The sequence below is a fragment of the Episyrphus balteatus genome, chromosome 4 (genome assembly GCF_945859705.1).
Source record: "Episyrphus balteatus chromosome 4, idEpiBalt1.1, whole genome shotgun sequence".
Taxonomy (NCBI): Eukaryota; Metazoa; Arthropoda; class Insecta; order Diptera; family Syrphidae; genus Episyrphus; species Episyrphus balteatus.
Window position 1 is genome coordinate 20,877,251 of NC_079137.1, and position 24,132 is coordinate 20,901,382.

General features: G+C 30.8%; 2 protein-coding genes across 2 annotated transcripts in view; one reads left to right on the forward strand and one right to left on the reverse strand.

Moving 5' to 3' along the window:
- The first annotated feature begins 16,718 nt into the window (after nucleotides 1–16,718).
- The window catches only part of LOC129918442 (uncharacterized), a 33,342-nt gene continuing 25,928 nt past the window's right edge, over nucleotides 16,719–24,132 (forward strand). The window contains exons 1-3 of the mRNA XM_055999030.1: nucleotides 16,719–16,940; nucleotides 17,002–17,168; nucleotides 17,233–17,503. Coding sequence (XP_055855005.1) covers nucleotides 16,788–16,940; nucleotides 17,002–17,168; nucleotides 17,233–17,503 — 591 coding nt within the window. The 5' untranslated portion in view covers nucleotides 16,719–16,787. The remainder of the gene's footprint in view (nucleotides 16,941–17,001; nucleotides 17,169–17,232; nucleotides 17,504–24,132) is intronic.
- On the reverse strand, nucleotides 18,469–20,507 carry LOC129918440 (uncharacterized). Its single transcript, XM_055999028.1, has 4 exons — nucleotides 19,223–20,507; nucleotides 18,977–19,169; nucleotides 18,828–18,921; nucleotides 18,469–18,772 (listed from the first exon to the last, which is right to left on the reverse strand). Exons 1-4 carry the CDS (start codon nucleotides 19,449–19,451, stop codon nucleotides 18,524–18,526), a joined length of 765 nt encoding a protein of 254 aa, XP_055855003.1. The 5' UTR covers nucleotides 19,452–20,507; the 3' UTR covers nucleotides 18,469–18,523.

Consider the following 24,132-nt stretch of genomic DNA (forward strand, 5'->3'; position numbering starts at 1 on the left):
AAAGATATAGCATAAAAAAATGCCTATAAGTCTAATATTTGCAGTACTAAATGGTTTGTTTTTGTATTTTAGTAATTTAATTACCTATCTGAAAATCTCGGGTTGGGGTCAAAATTCTGCCGGAGTTAAAATCCTGCTTTCAAAATTCTGCTTTACAAAATTCTGCTTTCAAAATTCTGCTTTTCAAAATTCTGTTTTTCAAAATTCTGCTTTTCATAATTCTGTTTTTCAAAATTCTGCAAAAAATTAAAAAAAAGTTTGGAAAATGTTAAAAAGCGCGCGCTTTTTAACATTTTCCAAACCGTTCTTTAATTTTTTGCAGACTTCTTAAAAATCATCTTCTTGAAAAATTATCTGCTTATTTGATAACGTACCTACATAATTTGTTATTCTTTGAATGTATATTAATTTTCTTTTTATAAATAAATAAATTTGAAAAAATTAAGAACAGGTTTTTAATACTAAACATTTCCGAAAATAATTCAAAATTTTTTAAAAGGAATATTTTGTATCAAACAACCGATGGGTTCCAATAAGTTATAGATTTTATTTGAAAAATATTTGCGACACTCAAATAAAAAAATTTGGGAAAGTACCAATGTTGGATTACATTAATGAGGTGTATTTTTCTTTAGTCAGCGCATAAGCTATAAAAAAAACAGAATTGGCATGCTGGCAGAATTTTGAAAAGCAGAATTTTGAAAAACAGAATTTTCGTTAAAAAAGCAGAATTTTGAAAAGCAGAATTTTGAAGCCAGAATTTTGACCCGATCCCGAAAATCTCCCTAAAAGTCTCTACCAATTTCGTATCGTTTAAGAAGCTGTCGATGAAGTTTTTATAAGGAAAAACAACAATTTTGTGGTCCATTACAACGTTTGGCAAGGGATTATCAAAAAACTAGTTTTTACCGCTTTGATCATTTCCTAAAGCACTATGTAAACACCTTAAAATGTTTTTTTAAGAACCCTTTAAATAACATAAGTATTTATCTACAAGGTTTTTGATGTCGAGGGTAAGTTATACTTTTTCAAAGGGTTGCTGAACTCGAATCCGAAGATAAAAATATTCGATCACATCTCGTTTTTTTGAAATATTACCGTTAAATCTATTTAAGTCTTTCCGACATCTTATCCTTTTATTTCAGAGAGTACCTATGTAAAATTTTTCGTTATATTTTTAGCTTTCTATTTATCAAATTGTTTCAAATTAGAAAATTAGCTCATGCCAAACAACTTGGATTATTTAAAATTTTTAATTTTAAGTATTCCCGATTTAATTTAGAACTAAATTGATATAATAGAATATTTCAATTTTTTGCTACAAAATTTTAGTAGGAGAAAAATTTCATTTTTCAATGTTTTTATATATAAAATTGTGCGAAATAATTTTTTGTATAAAGCCTAATAATGGTTCAAATTTATTTCTTCAAAAAAATTTTCTTGCTCGCTAACGCTCGCAATTTATATCAAACATCTTATCACTCCTTGTACCAATTTAGAGATGCCGCCGAATATTCGGCCATTTTATATTCGGTACATTCTTAAATTCTTCTACGGTAAGCAGAGCTATTTTAAACTTTTAACTATGAATTTCTCTCCTAAAAAATACTTAAAAAGGATATTGACAAGTTTTTCGCTCTGACACAGTTCTAATGACCATTTGCTTTAGCGGAATTAAGAATCGACTGCAGTTACATATAAGGCGTGTTTTTTCTTCAACTCAGTAGCTACTCATTTTTTTATTTTATTCGAAAAACAATAAAAACAAATACTTACTTGTGTAATTTTTATTATTGTTTTGCGAATAAAATCAAAAATGAGTAGCAACTAAGTAATAGAAAAAAACACGCCTATAGTTGATAAAAAAGTTTTGTGAATCTTAAAAAAAATTTTTTTTCAGTCTGAGGTAACCCCCCCCGAAATGAAATCCTAGCTACGGCTATGCCCAAGATGGTGGATGATTGGTTTCAGATCATACCATCTTCACCGAAACTCAGCCACCGTGGCACCCCTGAAAGACTTTTCTCAAAAATCCATGTTCCGTTTATCGGAACAGTGAAACACAATCACTCACTTTATGGCGTTTTCGAAGTTTATTTGAGGAACAAAATCTTTCTTAATTTAATCAAATCCATATAGTACTTATAACAGATTTAAACAAACAAAAAAATAAATAAGATCAAAATTAATCAAACAAAATTATATAACAATACAACAAGATGAATTTTAAAATGCGATTTCAAAAATCTCCCCAAAAATGTCGAAAACTACCCAGCAAAAATGGACCATACTTTCAGGGCCCTTATTCACAAAAAAAAACATTCAAAACGAAAAAAAAACTTGGCAAAAATTCTCCCTACCCCTATAGAGCTCTGTGGAGGTAGCTGAACAATGCACTTCAAACAAATTTTTGGAACCACGTCGACACTGGAGAAAAATTTTCTAATCACTCACAAACACAATTGAGAATAACAAAAAAAATAATTAAATTTATCACAATTATTTCTAAACTTCACGCCTTTTGCATATTTAAAATGATCAATAACGGCCATATTATTCACTCTGGATTTAGTTTGGATTGAAGTTAATTTTAAATCCAATCACTTAAATCTGAATTTTATAAATCCAAGGATTTAATTTTTTGTTCATATTATTCACTCAAAAAAAATTATGTGATTATTCAATAATTTTTGTATAATTTGCATTTATCTCTATTATTCCTTCACAAAATACTTGACAAAACAACTGAACACTGTGAAAATGAATTTTACATCTGGATTTATAAAGTTAAACAGACCTCCAGAGAGCAGTTTAAATTTGTTTGGATTTAACGAGATTGGATTTAAAAAATTGGATTTAAGATTGGATTTAAGTAGTGAATATTATGGACTTGGATTTATTTTTGACATTTGACATTCTTTACATCCAGATGTATTTTTTAAACTAGTGAATAATATGGCCGTAAATAAAGGACAGCACAAACACACATTTTCGTTTTCTTTTTCGTTGTTGCAGCTTTAAGTTTAGTGTGGTATTAATTTTTAGCTTCTTTTCTTTTTAAATCTTCTTATTCTAACCTAGCACTCACTATTACTTTGTGTTTTTTTTTTTGTTTTCTTTCCGTTACAGCCGTTTGGATATCCGTTATTATTAATGGTGGCGGAGCATAACTAGCATAACTACTCTAAAAAGACAAATGAGCAATTAATTTTTCTCTTTAAATTTCAACCGGTTAATCACGCACTTTTATTTTCCAACGCAGCACTTTCTGATGCGTATAACACCACGATCGTATTTGATTTGAAACGAAAAGTGTGCGAGGATTTGCGGTACCAACCAAAAAATATGTCCCATTAGATCTCAGGGAAAACTATACAAAAAAATCATCAGATGATTCTCCTCTAACTGGAAAACATCATCCGATCCACTTCTCTCAATAAAAACAATAACAAGTAACAAAAAAAACGATTTAAAGGTGTTTATGTTTTTGTACTATCCTGCCTTAGTATGAGTGATTAAACTCATAATTTATGTAATTTCCCTTTCTTCCTCCAAATTCGTAGTTAAGGGAGGTACATGTTCGTACATAATTTCCTAAGATAATTGCTTGTAACCTTTCACCCACAGGTGGTTTGCAAGAGTTAAGGGGTGACTACAATGGTCCTCTTTTCCTTGATAAACATTAACCCAAAACACGATCGAAACACGAATTACCCATTCAAGCAAGAAAACCGAGTTCAGAAAAGACACTCCGACTCCGACCTCAATACGCGAAATACGAGGAAACACGAGATCGGACTCCCTTCGGAGCCGATTCGGACCGAGGTCGGACTCGTTTGCTTGAAGAGTGTCCAAAAGTTTAACTCGATCCACAGTATTGTCAACTCGATTCTACATGTATACGTATACCTCTGAATCTTTTTATTTTCTTATCGCTGTCATTCTCATTCGTTTTTATTTCTCCAATCAATGGTAAACATAACATAAACAATATTCTGTTTGGATTTTATTTTTATATTTCTTTTTTTTCATCTGTCTTTATTTAAACCATACTAAAAATCCTTTTTATCTTTTTCAGCTTGGGTCTACTATCGTCAAAGAAACCTTCACCAGGGATTTCGTAAAGGAAAAAGGTAAGTTTTGTTTTTTTTTACTTTTGTTGCTTTTGCAAATTCATTTAATCTTTTTCCCATTCTAGATCATACTTGCATCGGTTGGAGAAGTTCCCCAGGCGTCCGTAACATTTGTTGTTGTTGTATTGCACCAAGAAGCAAAAAGAAATGTGAGGGAATGTTGAAAAAAGAAAAAGTGGAAAAAGAAACGTCAAAAAAGAGTCTCGGACTCACGACCCACGACTCTACGGTCGGATAATTTTTTCTTTCATCTTTTTTCTCTTTTACACTCATTAAAAAGAGTTTAAAAAGAGTCGCGCCTCTTGAGGCTTCGTGTAATTGCTGACAAATTCTTATGTTCTTTCAAGAGAGAAAAGGACGAAAATAGATTTCATTGGTATCAAAAGTGTTTACAAAAGATTGGACCTTAGTAATAGACTCGATTTTAACAAAAAAATTCACTTTTTGCATAAAGTGGCTTTTAACTGCATTGGCTCAAAAAGTGAAAAAGTACAAAAGTGAAAATTTTTAAACGCATTTTTGTATGTTTTTTTGGGCTAGAAAATTAAAACAAAAAATGCGGAAACTATATTTTTTTTTTGTATAAAAACAATTTGTTAAAGGTATAACCACAATGGCCTAAAAAGTGAAAAAGTGGGAAATTTACAAAAGTAAAAATTTTTTATTTCTTTCTAGCGCTATTTTTTTTGTTTTGAAAAACTACAAAAATTGTTTTTAAACCAAAAAATAAGCTTTCTGCTGGAAGGTATAAGGAAGAAAAAAGACGTTTTTGTTAGTTTTCCCTGAACCTCATAAGAAAAACGGTTTGCTATGAGGCGATAAAATATTAGTGACTTTTATTCAAAAATGTAAAGGCTTAACTACATTCACCACTTTTTGAAAAAGTACAAAAGTGAAAATATTTTTTTTCTCGCTAGCGGGATTTTTTTGTAAAAAAGAGTTTACAAATTGATTTTTGGACGGAAAAATAAGCATTCTGCATCATTTATTTTAATTTTCTAGCCCGAAAAACCATACAAAAATGCGTTTGAAAATTTTCACTTTTGTACTTTTTCACTTTTTGAGCCAATGTAGTTAAGGCTTAAACGTCTAAAAGTGAAAACTTGGTAAAATGTTAAAGGAACTGTCAAAGTCAGCTATTACGTGAAGCCTCAAGAGGCTTGACTCTTTTTTGCGAATTTTCTTTTGATAAAACACCCACACAAAAAAAAAAATAAAAGTTCTGACCTGGGGTTGCGACTAAGTTTTTCATATAGTTTTTCAGTTTTTGGGTCGCTGAAACCGAATCCTAAGTCCGTTTTGAGCCATCACGTCAGGTTTTCGAGATAACCTCAAAAAATGTCACGAAAACAAAACAAAATTTTCTCTGATCTGGATGTGCGAATATGTTAATCATATAGTTTTTGGATCGCTGAATCCAGATTCGAAGTCAATTTTGCCCTATCACGTCAGGTTTCTGAGATATCCTCAAAAAAATGTCAAAACCAAAAAAACTAAATTTCTTATCTGGGGTTGCGTCTAGGTTTTTCATATAGTTTTTGGGTTGCTTAAACCGAATTCGAACTCTATTTTTCCGTATCACGTCAGGTTTTTGAGATATCCTCAAAAAATGTCAGATAAGAACTTTTTTTTGAGCTTAGACATTTTTTGAGGATATTTCAAAAACCTGACGTGATACGCAAAAATAGACTTCGGATTCGGTTTCAGCGACCCAAAAACTATATGAAAAATTTAGTCGCAATCCCAGATAAAAACTTTTGTTTTTTTGGTTTTGACATTTTTTTGAGGATATCCCAGAAACCTGACGTGATAGGGTGAAATTGACTTCGAATCTGGATTCAGTGATCCAAAAACTATATGATTAAAATTTTTTTGTTTTCGTGACATTTTTTGAGGTTATCTCGAAAACCTGACGTGATGGAGCAAAACGGACTTCGGATTCGGTTTCAGCGACCCAAAAACTATATGAAAAACTTAGTCGCAATCCCAGGTCAGAACTTTTATATTTTTTTGTGTGGCTGCCCTACTAACAATTTTGCTTCTATAATGCTTTAAAGAAGCAACAATTGCATCTGTAAAGCTTTATAGAACCAAAATTGTTTGTCAGGTGTGTAATCATTCTGTGAAGCGCGTACTATTACACGATGCCTCTTGAGTCAAGGACTCAAAGGAGATGGCACATTTTTCTATGGAGCTTGGGCCCAGTGTGTTCATTAACGAAATTGGTATCAAATGAAAGGTGACGGTAAGCACATTACGTGGGTAAAATATTTTCAAATTCGTTAGTGGGGTTTTGGAGATATTTGAGTTTGAAGTTTCGGATTTCACAATCAAGATTTCAGCTAATTTTTCGAACAATTAATCGTAGAATGCGTAATAATGGGTGTACAGAAATAATATTGGTATCAAATGAAAGGTATTTCTCTCGTCTATAAATCTGTATCAAAAGTTTTTTTCTTTATTAAAAAAAATAATACATATTAGGTATTTACTTCTCAAAAGGTGATTTTTTTAAGCGAGGCATTTGGCACATCGAAATATCAAAATATTCAGTGGTGACATGCACTTTTTTTTGCAATTTTTCAATAGCTTAATGTGTTACCTTTAATTCTATATATAAAATAGTTCTTTAAAACATACAAAAACCTTATAATAAGCAAAATACACAAAAACGCGCTGAAATATGCCTATTAAATAATAAGAAGAGAAACTATAGTTCAGTCAATGGGGAAAAATCTGGAAAAAGCTATGACGTCAGCTAAGTTTGAATGCAGTATTGAAGGGGGGTTTATCCCAAGTACAAATCTCAGATTGCGTATTGTTTGGTCTTGTGGGGCGACCGCCATTTTGAAAAACGCATATGTCTCAATATCTCGAGAACGACTGGTCGGACAGAAAACTAGAAAGGACTTTTTAGATTGGAAATTAGTTAATCTTTCTTTTTCTAGTACATCATTTTTCTCTAGGAGTTATTATTTCAGAGTTACACTACCGAAAATTGTGTGTTTTTTGATATTTTAAATATTTTAAACAACCCTTAGAGTTAAGTGCGGAATTACTGAGAATGAGATACTTTGCGGTTCTGTTACTCTGAAAGTATAACTCCTATAGAAAAATGATGTACTAGAAAAAGAAAGATTAACTAATTTCCAATCTAAAAAGTCCTTTCTACGCATTCTATGATTAATTGTTCAAAAAAATAGCTGAAAACTTGATTTTGAAATCCGAAACTTTAAACTCAAATATCTCCAAAATCCCACTAACGAATTTGAAAATATTTTACCCACGTAATGTGCTTACCGTCACCTTTCATTTGATACCCATTTCGTTAGTGAACACACTGGGCCCAAAAATGTGCCATCTCCTTTGACATTTATCTTTTGAATTAAAATTTGTTGTTGTTGTATTGCACCAAGAAGCAAAAAGAAATGTGAGGGAATGTTGAAAAAAGAAAAAGTGGAAAAAGAAACGTCAAAAAAGAGTCTCGGACTCACGACCCACGACTCTACGGTCGGATAATTCTTTCTTTCATCTTTTTTCTCTTTTGCACTCATTATGTTTAAAAAGAGTCGCGCCTCTTGAGGCTTCGTGTAATTGCTGACAAATTCTTATGTTCTTTCAAGAGAGAAAAGGACGAAAATAGATTTCATTGGTATCAAAAGTGTTTACAAAAGATTGGACCTTAGTAATAGACTCGATTTTAATAGAATTCGATTTTAACAAAAAAATTCATGGTAATAAAACAAACATCTTACTTCTAAACTTAGATAACTAAAACAATGAAAGTTAACCATAGTTTACATGCGATCTTAAAACAACGCACCAATGTGAACCCACCTTAATGTTTTTTGATTTTCGCTGAATGCTTTCATTCATTCATTCAGTCATGAATGACATTTCATTCCAGTCCATTGGAAGTTTTCCAACATATATTTCCAGTTGTTTTTGTTTTGCTTTGTTGTTTTTTTTTTTACTAAAATACCGAATTTTATTTTAATCAATTTACCTATTTCGGTTAATCAAAACTTTAAAAATTATGCATTCTGCACATCTAGGGAACATTTGCTATCGGTCGGTATATAATTTATGCCCATTCGGTTTTTGTGGGCCGCGTAGTTTGTACCACAAAATTCGCGTTCGCCGTTTTATTATATGATGATGATGACTTTTAGGGCCAATTTTTCAATAGTCAGATAAACCTCAGATAGAGCTTATTCCTAGTAGGAATAAAAGTTTTTTTTATATTGACATTTATTTTTCTGATAGTCTAACTGACGCTTGAAAAATAAGGGCTTATTAAATAAAAATACTTACTATTACCTGGTTCTTATCAAAAGAATAAAGTTGTATTCATGAAAATGAATTCCCTACTTAAGGATTTTTGGCTAAAAATTAAAAATTAGGAAGTTATAGCGCTGTAAACAGGTAAGAAACTGAAAATAAAGAAAATCGGAAATTGAAACTTTTTTTAAAAATTCTTAGTTGGATATTGGATGTGCAAGTTGTAGAAAATTTTGTGTTCTACAATTTTGCACATTAATTTTGCACATTTAAATGACCAGAAGGAAGCTATGGGCATAAAACTGAAAAAATGCAGAATTGGTTTTTGGGGTATGGGGCGGAGGGGGCGTGGCTATGAATTTTTTTTCAATCTACCATTAGAACCTGATTAAATATAGAATTAGAACCACCCGAGTTTTTGTAGGATACAAATCCTTCATTTAAGGGGGGGTTTCCATAGCATTTTAATGGAAGATGGTTGACTAATTGTTGTATAACTTTTGCAGTTTATAAGATACGTACTTTTTTGAAAAGGTAATAAACGTACAAATATTTTTGCATCATTTAAATTTTAGAAACATTTCTTTTGCGATTTTTATAAAGGTCGAAAATGATTTTTTTCCCGCAAATTTAGATTGAATCAGAATTTTGGTTGGGGCACCGTTGTTTATAAACTTTTTTTTTTTTTTTTGTTTTATAATGATCAAATGTGTTTTCAGGCAATACGTGAAACAGATTTTTTTTTTTTTTTTTATTAGAAAAAAAGCTTCGTTAATTTGTTGTAATTTCATGTTTTTTTACTCACTCTTCTTAGAATAACTTTACCGTTTATTAGTGTTTTTAGATGAAACAAAAAGAAAACAATAAAGTGAAATTAGGAGAATCCAATAAAATTTCTAAAATTTAATTTGAAGTTAGTTTGAACGGTTAATTTGAAGGAAAGGTGTCAAAAATTATTTTTTTAAATGTTTTTGTATTTTTTAATGAGAAGTTAATAAAGTTGTTCATGCAACCCGTTTGCCAAAAAAAAATATTTTTTTTATTTACACACTAAAAATTTGATTTTAATAAACCAATATTTGCATTCTGTTTTTGAGGAAGGGGCAGTCAAAGCATCCACAATTTATTTTTATTATTTTTTTTCATTATATTTCAAATCAGTTTAAAAAAAAAATATATATATTTTTGCTCACAGTATTTTTAATATAAATTGTTGAAAAAGTGTCTATTTTAGCTTTTTTTACTTTGAAAATTCCATTGATCACGCACACATGCAAATTTAGTTCAAAAGAATGCCACGCATAAGCTGGCGCTGATGAACTCTTTTTTTCTGTTCTTTTCTATTTAATGAAAAAAAAATTGCTCTTGCGCTCTCATTTTCTCGTTATATTTTTTTTTTTTTTTTTGTGTTTACATAATACTTTTTTTTGTTTCCTATTTCCTCGCTCAGGCAGGCAGAAATCATTCATGAAATTATGAAGATGATGCAGGAGTAGGTAGTAGTAGATATTTTTTGCAAGATCATTATCTTTGGTTTTCAAAAAGGGTTGTTTTGTTCTTGTTGACTCTTGGGTTTTTCCTAACAATTCATTTCGTGTTTATAATATCGCACCCGCGCTTGCGAGTTGACACTAGGTGTGTTTTTTTGTTTATCTATATAGATTTTGTGCAAAAAAACGACATCGAGATTTTTGAAATCGAAACAATTTACGTGTTAAAAACAACAAAAACTTTATCTGTATAGATTTTTGAAAAATCCAGATAATTATCCAGATTTTACTTTCTCTCGATAATAAACAGTGGTGCCAAGGTACTTTATTTGTTGTGTTCATACACAAATATCTGAAAATATTAACAAACAAAAAAGTGGAGAAAATGAGGTTTGATAAAAGCTCTCATAGAAAAAAATAATCAAAAATTTGTTTGACATGGTTGCATTGAAATGTTAATATCTCGAGATATACGCAATGCACTTTTCAGATAAAAGTCTTAAATGGATCCTGATAAGATTGTTGAACAGATATGTATATAAAATTACCAAAGTTTTTTCGAAAAATTAGAAATAAAAATAAAAAAGTTTTCACATTTGATTTTAAAAAAATCGAAAAAAAATTCAATATGGCTACCTTCAAACGCTTATAACACAAGAACGACGCAACTAATGTTAATGGTCATGGTCTTAAAATGTAGCTAAGAATATACAGATCATTTTTGGTTTTTTGTGAAAAAAAAATTTTTTTTGAATCCAACATGGATGCCATGGCCATCATTGTATATATATTTGTATATATATATATACAATGATGGCCATATGAAAATTTTTGTTTGCATCCAACATGGATGTAATGGCCTTCCCACTTCGGAGTTAAAATAAAAAAAAAAACAAAAGCAACATTTTTGACAGACAGCTGCCAAAGTATATGTACAGTGATGCCAAATGTTTGCATGGATTTCAAAAATCTCGATGTCGTTTTTTTGCACAAAATCTATATAGATAAACAAAAAAACACACCTACTTTTGGGTTTTTTTTTTGTGTCAGCGAAATTCTTTGCATTGTGTAATATTCACATTGCTCGTGCGGGGATATAGGTAAAGGATTAGATACAAGGGCGGATCTAGGATTTTTTTTTGGGGGGGGGGGGGGGGGGGGCACAAGGTACTGATTGGCAAAAAAATCAGCAATAACAGTTAGAAATAAAGTGAAGTATCATAAAACTTACTGACAAGCAGCGAATTTTAACGACGACTGTGCGGTATTTTGTTCTAAAAAATGTCCAAAAACATTTGGGCACATTTCCACATCAAATAGGTACCAAATGACAAAAAAGTTATTCGGAATTAAAAATTTTCATTTTCTTGGTACAGTTAAAGCCACTTAAGTGCTTACCCACTTACCTCCCGATTAGCCGGGAGAAAAAAAAATATTAAAAATCAAAAAATGTATGTACAATCTTGTGCTATAACTTTTCTTAAAGTTAGTAATTTATTCTTTAATTTATTTTTTGACTAAAATTGTTTCATTTAGCACTGATTTTTCAATCGTCAGTTAGATTATAAGAAGAATAAAATGTCATCATAAAAAAAACTTTTATTCCTAGGAATTAGCTCTAACTGAGGTTTATCGGACTATTGAAAAATTGGCCCTAAATAGTTTTTGAAAAATTAAGTTTTAAAGATGAAATTTAGAAAAAAAATGTTTTCGTTTTTTAATTGATTTTGTATAAAATTTTGCAATATTATAGACATATTTATACCATTATTTAATAACCTGTAGTTTTTAGTCAAACACTAAAGACTTCATTCTAATAAATATTAAAGTTCCTAAGAATAAAAAAAAAACTCAAACATGCTTTTTTCCCGGAAAACCCAGTTTTGTTTTTTTTTTGTATTTGAATTAAAATTTTCTTTATATCTCAAGAATATTGTGTTTAAATTGTAGGTTTATTAGAGCCAAATTGACCAAGTTATGATTATTTTAATACTTCGCTTACGAACGTTTTAGTCCAGAGTTCAAAACTTTAAATCGTTCTCCCCACAACTAATGTTTTCAAAGCCGGTGCCACTCATAACTTCAAAACTACTGCACCGATTCTTTTGAAATTCGGAACCCTATTTCGGTACATATTTTTTTTCCTGAAGAAATTTTCTCAATAACATAATAGGTCTGTTTGGGTACTGCCTAAAACAGAAATATTTTTACTTTTTTCAACTTTTTTAACCCAATTCCTGTTTGGGTACTCTGAAATTGAGCATTTTTTCACAAAAAAGATGGCCGCGAGAGAGAAAATAATTTCCTCTTCTTGCTATTTTCTGCCCAAAAAATTTCGTCGGACAAAAATCTGAAATCTGTCAAAATGTAGTGCTTTCTCTGTTTTACATATTCGTTCTTGTCGCACAACATAAACAAAACAAACTATAAACATTGCGGTGTGGTTTTTTCTTGGGTTTTAATTTTAATTTATTGCGTTTTAGTGGCTTTGTGATCAAAATATATTATAATATTCGAAGTAAAAATCATAAAAAAAAGTGTTGGACGCGTTTTGATATTTTTTATTCCATTATCTTTTTTTCAATTGGTGTTGTTTACATTTTTTGATAAAAAAAAAATTAACTAAAAACATAGCGGTGTGGATTTTTTTGTGTTTTTATTTTAATTTATTAAGTTTTAGTGGTTCAATTCTTAAAATATATTAATATTTGAAGATAAAATAATAAAAAGTTGTTTGAAAAAAAAAATGTTTTGATATTTTTCGTTTGTTTATTTTTTTTCTTTGTTTACTTTTTTGGAAGCAAAAAAGTTTGAACAAAAAGCGTTTGGGTACTTTTGGACAATTTTTCTTTCTCTGAGAGGATTTCATCCCCACTCCTCAAAATTTGACAGGTTTCATATTTTTGTACAAAAAGAACCCAAACAGACCTAATATTTATAAAAATCTATAAGTAAGGGTCGTGTTTGAGGAGCTTTTTTTTCTTTATTTTCGGAGGTGCAATCTTGCGCGAACTATTGAAATGCAAGATTGTTCTACATATCCGGCAGTTCAATAATATTATGTGCCCATGATTATGAAAGTGGACTAAGTCACTTTTTGCATTGTTTAAAGAAAAACTTACATAATAATTTTCTTATAACGATTTAATTATGTTTCTTTTATAAAATCACTAGAGGAGCAATAAAGAAGTTTATTTACTGCAATTTTGCTTTCAAATAAACTTTACCCCTTAAATAATAATTATTTTAAGGATAGATTTGAGACCATTTTTGAGAGTGACTCAGTCCACTTTCATAATTAAGGGCACATATATCAATAATATATAGGTTTATGTAATGTTGTGGCGTGTTGCGCTATTTTATAAACACTAATGTTAAAAAAAATAACGCAAACAGTGCAAATTTTTTAAGTGTGTAGGTACTTCAACCCCTCCGTATGAAAAATAGAGTTGTATATATGTATTTACAATACAAAATTTTTTTAGAATAACATTGATTCCTTCATTGTCGATGTCCATATCAAAATTTTTCACCAAAATCAATTTGAAGTTTAAAAAAGAACAATTAGAAAATTCACTTTTTTTATACAGAAAAAAATGCGTGTTTACCCAAGAAATAGTCGTTTATTTATTTGTGAGGTGGAGGTTTTCATGAGAAAGGGATGCAACAAACAATAAAATTCGCATTTCCGGCCAGAAATAGACAAAAGTTTGACTCAAGTTCTTTCTGTTATTATTCATATATTTTAACAATAGCCCAGTCGGGATGTACAAAAAATTAAGCTGAAATGGAAATAATCAGATCGTGCAATTTTTTTCATAGGATGATAGAGGGGATCACTGGGAGCTTAAAACCAGTTTTTCGGGAAAATCGACCTTGTGCTTAAGCCGCCATCTTGGATTAAAGGTAAAACACGTTTTAGTGAATAACTCGGCCATTTTTGATTTTTGACAAAAATTAAATATGTAAAACTTGTAGAAAATTTTATTTTCTATAACTTTTGTCTTAATAAATTTTTCTATATGACCTATATTTTTCGAGTTAATTTGAAAAAACTATACCCCTACTCAGCTTAAACTTTATACCCGCTTTGATTATAGATTTTAAGATGAACGCAATATGGGTGTGTTTTTATATGTTTTTGGGGATGATAAATCTAGCTGCAATGTTAGTTTTTGCAAATTCATGAAATTTTATAAACAAAAGGAACTATCTCAAAATCGGTAAGTGTCGTTTTAAACAAAATTGGTAAATATTATAATTGATGTCTAGCAAGACAAGCAAATTTTTGAATTTTTCAAATCGGTTCATTAATGCCTGAGATATGACCAATTGTTTATGACTCACTCTCTCTCTTTTAAGCTTTTATTATAAACAATTGGTCATATCTCAGGCATTAATGGACCGATTTGAAAAATTCAAAAACTTGCTTGTCTTGCTAGACATCAATTATAATATTTACCAATTTTGTTTAAAACGACACTTACCGATTTTGAGATAGTTCCTTTTGTTTATAAAATTTCATGAATTTGCAAAAACTAACATTGCAGCTAGATTTATCATCCCCAAAAACATATAAAAACACTCCCATATTGCGTTCATCTTAAAATCTATAATCAAAGCGGGTATAAAGTTTAAGCTGAGTAGGGGTATAGTTTTTTCAAATTAACTCGAAAAATATAGGTCATATAGAAAAATTTATTAAGACAAAAGTTATAGAAAATAAAATTTTCTACAAGTTTTACATATTTAATTTTTGTCAAAAATCAAAAATGGCCGAGTTATTCACTAAAACGTGTTTTACCTTTAATCCAAGATGGCGGCTTAAGCACAAGGTCGATTTTCCCGAAAAACTGGTTTTAAGCTCCCAGTGATCCCTTCTATCATCCTATGAAAAAAAATTGCACGATCTAATTTTTTCCATTTGAAATGTTTAATTCTACTGGGCTACAACTCTTATAATTTGATTTGCTTTAAGTATGAACCAGTTCTGGGGGGAGCACGTGCCCCCGTGCCCCCCCCCCCCTGGATCCGCCGGTGATTAGATATGTGGTATGCATTTGTTTGTGTGTAAAAATGTGTATTGACATTTGACATGTGCTTGTGCACAATGATTGATTTCCATATTTAGGTTGATTTCTGGGTTGTATTGTTTATTATTCTACACTCGCGCGTGCGTGCGACATATATAAATATGTCCTTTTGTTTTTCATTGTCTTTGTTTATATAGCCTAGTACGCAGATCGAGCTAAACTAAATTTTATCTCTACAATTTTTATCTCTACACACGTTTGCTAAATGGGAAGATAAATTTTGAAGTTGGAGAGATAATTCTATAAGTCACTGTCAACCCAGCAGCATGGCTTTGTAAGAAAAAGATCTACTACAACTAATCTTCTTAGCTTCTTAAATAAATGTTCAAATGCATTAGAAAAAGGTAATGAAGTTGACTGCGTTTACACTGACTTTTCAAAGGCATTTGATCAACTTAGTCATAAAATAATAATCTTCAAATTAAAAGCTTTTGGTTTTCCACGTATTTTTATTGCCTGGGTAGAATCTTATCTTAACCAAAGATCCTATCAGGTCAAATTTAGAAACTGTCTTTCAGATCTTTTTATAGCCAACTCTGGCGTCCCTCAGGGAAGTCACCTAGGCCCATTTTTATTCATTTTAGCTATAAACGACGTAATCTCGTGCATAACTTCAAGTGATATTCTCATATTTGCTGATGATATGAAGATTTTTAAAGAAATTAAGTCTGACAATGACCGTATCCTTCTACAAAGCGATATTAACAGTTTTAATGTTTGGTGTGGTAAAAATGGCCTTTCACTTAACCCAGCTAAATGCCAAACAATTACATTCTCGAGAAAACGAGTCATTAATATTTTTGATTACTACATCTTGCAACATAAGCTATGTAGAGTATTTAGCTTCAAAGACTTGGGTGTCCAATTTAGTTCAAATTTAGGATTTACTGAACACATCAATTTTATAGTAAATAAAGCGAGCTCAATGCTTGGTTTTATTAAACGTTGGGCAAAGGAATTTGATGATCCATTTGTTACTCTATCTTTGTACAACTGCTACGTTCGACCCCATCTTGAGTACGCTTCTCAAGTATGGAGTCCTTTTTATGAAGTTCATAAAAACCGAATCGAATCTATTCAACACAATTTTGTACGCTTCGCTCTAAAAGGTCTTCCTTGGACCGACCCTTTCAACTTGCCACCTTATGAACATCGCATTCAACTTCTTCAGATACAAACTTTAGCACAGAGACGTGTAAATAATGATTTAATCTTTCTTCATCAGCTTATTAATTCCCAAATTGACGCCCCTGATCTATTAGCTTGTATTGGTATAAATTATCCGGGTGGATCTCACCTCCTACGAAGATTTGAACCTTTGCATATCGACTTTCATAGAACAAACTATGGTATTAATGAGCCTCTTAGTCGCATGAGTAAACTTTTTAACTTGAACCATTCATCCTTAGACTTTAATTTGACGAAAATGGGTTTAAAAACATTGTTTCGAACCAGTGCTCCACAATCGTGACTGTTAATCAATGTTTTAAATAAATGTTGGATTTTTTGTACTTATAATTTTATAACTTGTAAATTTGTTTGTAATTATTTTGTTTTTATATTGTGCATGTGGGAGGTTGTATTTTTTGTCTACTAACCACTAACATGCACTTATGATGAGCCTCTGATTGTAGTTAAAAGCTTGTTCTAAGCTTACTACATCAAAGAATCTGAAGTGAAAAAAAAAAAAAAAAAAAAAAAAAAAACCCAGTGATTGATACAGCTGATTTTGCCATTACAACTCGCGCTTTATTTTTTTTAAATCTAAATATTATATCTTGCTTTTAAAAATGGAATCAAAAGTTATTGAGGACGTTGTAGTTCTTTGTGCTACGATTGTTTTAAACGCGATTGCTCTACGAAAAATCACCAAAACAACACCATCCTGTCGAGTTAACCCCTACTTGAAGGAGAGGCAAAACAAAGGGCGTTTCGCAAAAGATGTAAGAGTATAAATTATTATATATTTGTTGAATAAAAGTACATGTATTATTTTACATATAGTTTCAGGATATGCTAAATAATGTTCCCGTTTTTAAAGAAAATTTTCATATGTCTCCGGAGTCGTTTGCGGAAATTTTTCAAATAGTGGAACCATTTCTACGTGAAAAGAAAAACACAAGACCTTCGGACAAAATATCCGCTCTGGAAAAGTTTGCGGTTGTTATGGAGTATGTTTACATAAGATATTTTTTTAAAAGAAAATCCCTATAAAATTTTACTTTATTTGATAAGATATTTGGCAAGTGGAACCATCCAACGACATGTTGCGGCAGTATATAGGATCAGTAAACAGCATTTTGGGACCATCCTGGATGAAGTTTGTTGTGCCATCTCAAAAGGTTTGGAGAGCGAGATCCCAGTTTTGGATGAACCAAAATTTATTACCATTGCCAATGAATTCAATGCTTTTTGGAACTTGCCAAACTGCGTTAGAGCAATTGATGGCAAACACATTGGCATTAAATGTCCATCCAATGCTGGGAGCATGTTTTACAATTACAAAGTAAGTACAATTACCAAAAAAAGAAGCAAAAGTTATTTTTATTTAAAATTTTTAAGGGGTTTCATAGCATCGTGTTGATGGCTATTGCCGATGCTAATTGTAAATTCATCCACATAGATGTAGGGGCATATGGTAGTGAGGGCGATGCAAATGTGTTTGCCTCAACGAAAATTACGTCATTTTCATTGAAAACAAAAACTCTGATCTCTCTCCTGACTAAACTATTTGTGCTAGAGGGATGATTTAAACGCCATCAAGTTCTAATTTCATCCCTCTAGGCAATGGCAAAAGTCGTTTTTAGTTTAAAATTATTTTTCGAGATTTGACTTACCCCTGGGCATTATAAGTGAGTTTCACTGAAAACACAAACTCCGATCTCTCTCCTGACTAAACTATTTGTGCTAGAGGGATGATTTAAACGCCATCAAGTTCTAATTTCATCCCTCTAGGCAATGGCAAAAGTCGTTTTTAGTTTAAAATTTTTTTTCGAAATTTGACTTACCCCTGGGCATTATAAGTGAGTTTCACTGAAAACAAAAACTCTGATCTCTCTCCTGATTAAACTATTTGTGCTAGAGGGATGATTTAAACGCCATCAAGTTCTAATTTCATCCCTCTAGACAATGGTATAAGTCGTTTTTAGTTTGAAGCTATTTTTCAAATTTGACTATGTCTGAGACAGTGTCTCTGAAAGCCAACTTTTGAAATACTTAATGGATTTGCAAACGGTAAAAGCAGATTTTTAAAGGACCATCAGTGAGACTAAAGGGTGTACTTATCATCGTTCTATGACTTTTGGCTTAAGAGCCACGTGAGGCAACGTCTTCCTATGAAAATGATGAAATTGGCTATAAATGGATTTTTTTTTTAAACCTTGTTAAAACAATGAAATATCTTTATATTCAATCTTTTTCTATTTATTTTTTTTTTATTTATTTTATTTTAACGAACTTATAAACCAATTAAGAAATACTTATTATTAAAGAACACATTTCTACAAATAACCATAACGATAACGATTTAAGACCCAGATCGTCTTAACTTTCGAAGTTCAGCAAACGCCTGTTGCTGAAAGTTCAAACCCAACTCCTCCACAACATCATTTGGCAACTCTTTTAAGATGCGATCAAGGTTGGCCAAAAGAGTGAAATGGGTTAACGGCTGAGTATTTGGAACCTCATTTTTGCGCATATTAATCAGATCTGTCACTGTTTGAGTTAAAGCTGAAACATTTTCAATCATTGTGTCCTTTTTCTGCGGCTTAGGACTCTGAAAGTATAACGTGTGTTAAGATTCTGTAACTAAAACAGTTAAATTTTCTTACAAATGAGTAGCTCGAAGTCGATGTTTCATTCTCCATTTGATTATCTTGGTGGTCACCATCAACCACTTCCACTTCATGAGTGCTGGAAAATGTTCTACAAAGAAGAAATAAATAAATTTGCTTAATGTTGCATTTTTGGAGTAACTTACTTGCGTTTGGAGGAGATAGGTGTCAAAAATGACAAATATTCTGCAAACTCCCAATCAATACAGCTTTCCTCAGATAAATTTTCTTCATTTAAATCGGCATTGGCTGCGCTTCCCGATTTTTGTTTCTTTTTTGCCACTGAATGATATCGCAAACTGTCGCGAAGTGACTTCCATGCAACTCTGCATTCTTCTACTGAAGTAATATAAAATTAATATAAATTTACTTAGCATAATTTCTATACTAACTTGTTTTGCACATTTCTCCGGCTATAGAGCGCCAGTTAGAGTTTACCTCCTCGGTGTTGCTATGTCCCTTGTGCTGAAGCTTCCATATGGCGGGATGTAATTCCACCAACCTGCACAGTTCTTTTTTTTCTTCGAAATTGAATTGCTTTTTAGTTTTTTTTTCTTTGCCTTTCTTTTGTGGCACCTCTTCTGGATTTAATTCATCTAAATATTCGACTAGAAACTCCATATTTCTTTTATTTCTTTTATTTGTTTTTTTTTTTTTTTTTTTTATACCGCGAAAACAAAACACAAACGTGAAACGTCAAAATTTATCTTGGAAAAAATGTGCCGAGCATTATTTCGCTCGCTAAATTATGTGGAGACTTTTTGATAAAAGTACTAGATGATAGTTTGAATTTAGCGCGTGAACTGCGTACTGCCAAGATAAAAATCCTCGCTAAAATTTATCTTTGGAGGAAATTTGTATGAAAGATAAATTTTAGCGCGATCTGCGTACTAGGCTTATGTTGCGGATTCGGTTTTTTTTTGTAGGTTTGTAGGTATAATAGTTATATTTTCGCGGGGGAATGGGTAAAGGGTTATATAAGTGTATTTGTGGTTAGAATGCACTTGATGGTATTTATAGAAATAGTTTTGAATAGGTAAAGATGCTCAGTATGTTTCCTTAGCAAAAAAAAAGTTTTTAAAATTACACCTACTGAGGAAACAGAAGCAAAAAAGTAGCTAATGCCTATCTGAATTTATAAATAAAATATCAGTTTGAAAAAATAGATCATTTTTTTTTTCCAAGTGTTGAGCTTGAAAATTATTTTTGAAAACTTCCCTAAACTTTGATTACATAATTGAAAAATTAATTTCAAGGTTTAAAAAAAAGTAACTTATAAGTTATTAATGCTGCCTTATTTTTGTTTCCTAATAATGTAGGTATAGGTAAATAAAAAACAAAATCGATTCAGTTACGAACTGAGTTCATTGCATTGGTGACTTTAAAAAAATCTTTATTAAAAAGGTGTTGAAAGTAAATTGGATTGATATCGAGTCCATCCTCAAACAACATACACATAAGAACCTAAACATTCTATATATTTGTATGTAAATACATTTCCATGTCAGCCGGCACGCGCGAGTGCGAGACAAAAAATTTCTCAACGAAGAACAACTCAAAAGTGAGCAAGAACCTGAAAATCAATCCTTCTGCGCATCTACTCATATTTTTATACACACTACACAAAGGATAATGTCAAGTATATTATATCAATGCACCCATATAACACATCCTCTACCTGCTTCTCCGCTGAACAACTATAATTATTATTATATTATAATGCAAAAAATTTCTCTGATACACAAAAAAGGAAGGAATAGAGTATATTTGATCTCAGAGACGAAAAAAAAGAGTACATTTGAAAAAAGAAGAGTACCATTCATTGCAAATCTTGAAAATGTATTTTTTGGTACTTCTTGCAGTAGGGGAGAGTGGGGCAGTTTTGAACACTTTTTGCTTTCACTACTGCTTGAACGAAATATGTTCGTTTTCTTGATCTGTAAAGTTTACTAACATTGAACAGTAACATTGAACTTCGATTTCAAAGAACATTTGGTTAGTTAAACAAATTATTTATATTGAATTTTGATGTTTTGAAAATATAGGCTCTTATGTTCAAAAGTGCCCCATGTATGGGGCAGTTTTGAACATGGAAGGGGCACTTTTGAACAGCAGTATTAGTTTCGTTGTAATGAATAAATAATACTTATCTTTTTATTAGTTTTTTAATAAGAACATACAAAAACTCCAAATTGTTTACTATATCATATTCAATTAACCAACAAATAATAAAAACTCAGAAAAAAATAACATTAAAATTTAAACTATAGTTATCAGTTTATCACATTTATATGTTCAAAAGAAAAACAAAAACCAATAAAAATTCATTTAAAATATATCTTAGAAAAATGGTATTCATACCATTTATGCTTCTCAGAGTAAAATAGATTTATTTCAATATATATATAGACATTAAATCCAAATGTTAACAAAGCGGATGTTCTTCATGTACCAGGAGCATTAATTGGTGTAGGTAGCTTGACTTTAATTTCTAAAAAGCCTAAGCGGTTTATAATCGAGTTCTCATCGAGAACAGTCTAGCAGAACTTGAAGAATTCAGGCATTTTTTTAAATCCTCAATAATTATGTTGTACATATTCCCATTTTTTCTTTAATTTTGCTCACAAATGCTAGTTTCATTATTCTTTTTTATAAGAACATTACGATTTATTAAATAAAACACATTCAAGTGTCCTTAAAATGTCTGATACAAACTACTCGGGCGGTTTTGAACATGTTCAAAAGTGCCCCAACTGTGTCAACGACATAAAATGTTGAATAAATATTTAACATTAATATATTTATTCAAAAATTCACCGTCAATTAGTTTAAAATTCATTAACCATTAAAAAAAATTATATTGCGTTTTGAAATCACGTACCAATTTTTTTTTAAACTCTTACAACTAAAAAACTGAAATGATGCAAAACCACTATAAAAATCACCTTCCACCTATAAATCTGAAAGTCAGCCGAGATAACGATGGAAAGTCATTGACATTTATGGATATCGTGTTGACGGGTTCAAATATCGAAATACTTCTAAAAAAGATTGATATACTAAAATTTTATATGCAGTGTTCAAATGTGCCCCGTGTTCAAAGCTGCCCCACTCTCCCCTATATAACAATATTTTTGTTATTTTTAAAATATGTGTATCTGTATAACCCTAAACGGGCAAATTCAAAATTGATATAAATTCATGACCCAAAATACTCTCTCAGTGAATGCTGAAGTTGTAAGAACAGATAGTATATAGTTCACAATTTTTGCAGTTACCAATATAAGAAGCTTAACTCGAACAAAAATACCTTGATTTTTTACAAGAAAAAATCTAATGTTTTGAGGTCTTAAACAAAACAAAGTAAAATAGAGAACAAAATTTGAATTAAAAATAAATTAAACTAATATTTCTAAAAAAGTACAAAATCCTTTTTAAACATTTTTCTTTAATTAATATTTAAAACTGTTTTTTTTTTTTTTAATAAAGGTATTAATATTCTATAAATTTTTTTATTTCCATGAATCATATTGAAAACAGCAAAAGTTACACCAGTTCAAACATTGGAAAATCAAGAAAAATAGCATCAGTTGTGTTTCATATTTTTCTATTAAAAAAAAAACAAAGCTTAATTTTTTGAAAAAAGCTTACTCCTTCCTTTGATTCAATTTCATTCCAAAACAAAATTTAAAAAATAAATTTTAAGTCTGACTAAGAAACAAACAAAACAAGTAGGTCATACTAAAACAACGACCAAAATTATAGTGCTTTGTACTCTCTAAATCACAATTGTTCATATTTAGTTATTATAAGGTCGAATATTTTAAGCCTCGTTATCTTTTTCATTCAATTATCTTTAGAAATATAAAAGTTATCCACCAATTTGTAAACGTTAAGATGTTTATGTGGTGGTACACTTAGCCTTAAGTAAAAAAAGAGTATTTTGACGTACTCTATCAGAGTTATAGATTATAGAGTACAAACACGTGAAATAGAGTACAATACTCTTTTTTAGAGTACGGTTGGCAACCCTACCCCGCACGCGTGAGTGCGATGGTGATCTCACAAAGAGACAATGAATGAAAACCATAACCAACTAGAGCTGTAGCAAATCGTATGTATTCGTTACTAAAATGCGGGTATTCACTTCAGTAACGAGTAACGAAACGTTACTTTCTAAACAGTATCGTTACTCGTATGTTTCGTTACTGGGTACTGAAGTAACGAAACATACGAAAAGTACGAGATACGAAACATACGAGTAACGACGCGATTCCAGTTTCAATACTAAATCCAATGTAAGAGATACGAAATGAAGTGATACACTCAATTTGTGGCATTTCGCATCTCGTGTCGGTATCGTAACCATAGTCAGAATGCTAACTGCAGATAATTATCTGGAATTTACTTTTATCTCGATTAAAACAGTAGTGCCAAGGTTCAATAATAATCATTGTGTTATCGATAATTTATACAGAAATATCAAAAGAGACGTTTTTGTATTTTCTCTATTTGGCAGAAATATGTATATCCACGACGCAACCAATCTGTTTATGGCCTTGGTGTTAATGGTATTGATATTTAGCTTAAGAATGTACAAATTTTTTTGGTTTTTCAAAAAATTAGTTAATTTTCTGTGCAAAATTTTTAACACAAAAAGAAGCAGAGAGAACTAGGTTTGAAAATCATTCTCAATATTAAAGTGTTAATATTTCGAGATCTGCGCGTTGCACTTTTGAAATAAAGGTCTCTAAAGAATTGTGATAAGATTACTGAAAGAATATAAACAAAAAATTACCAAAGTTTTGTCTAAAAATTTGGAAAAAAATCAAAAAAGTTTCCACGTTTGATAAAAAAAAACGAAAAAATTTCAATATAGCTACCTTTAAACTCTTATTACATGAGAATGCCGCAACTAATTTTAATGTTTATGACCTTAAAATGTAGCTTGGATTATAGAAATTGTTATTGGTTTTTTTCCAAAAAAAAAATTTTACACCCTTATACCAATGAACGAAACATACTTAAAAAACCAAACATACGAAACGTATCAAATACATGAAATATACGAAATGTACGAAACACACGGAGCATGCGAAAGTAACGAAACATGCGAAACACACGAAATATGCGAAACATACGAAAGTAACGAGTAACGATATTATTGATGCGGGTACTAGTATCAAAAGTAACGTATACATGCGGGTACTCATTTTGTCGTTACTTTCACAGCCCTATAACCAACATCCGAGAGTAAAAAACCAGAGAATTCGATGGCGAGAGAGCGAAATGAATTCACTAA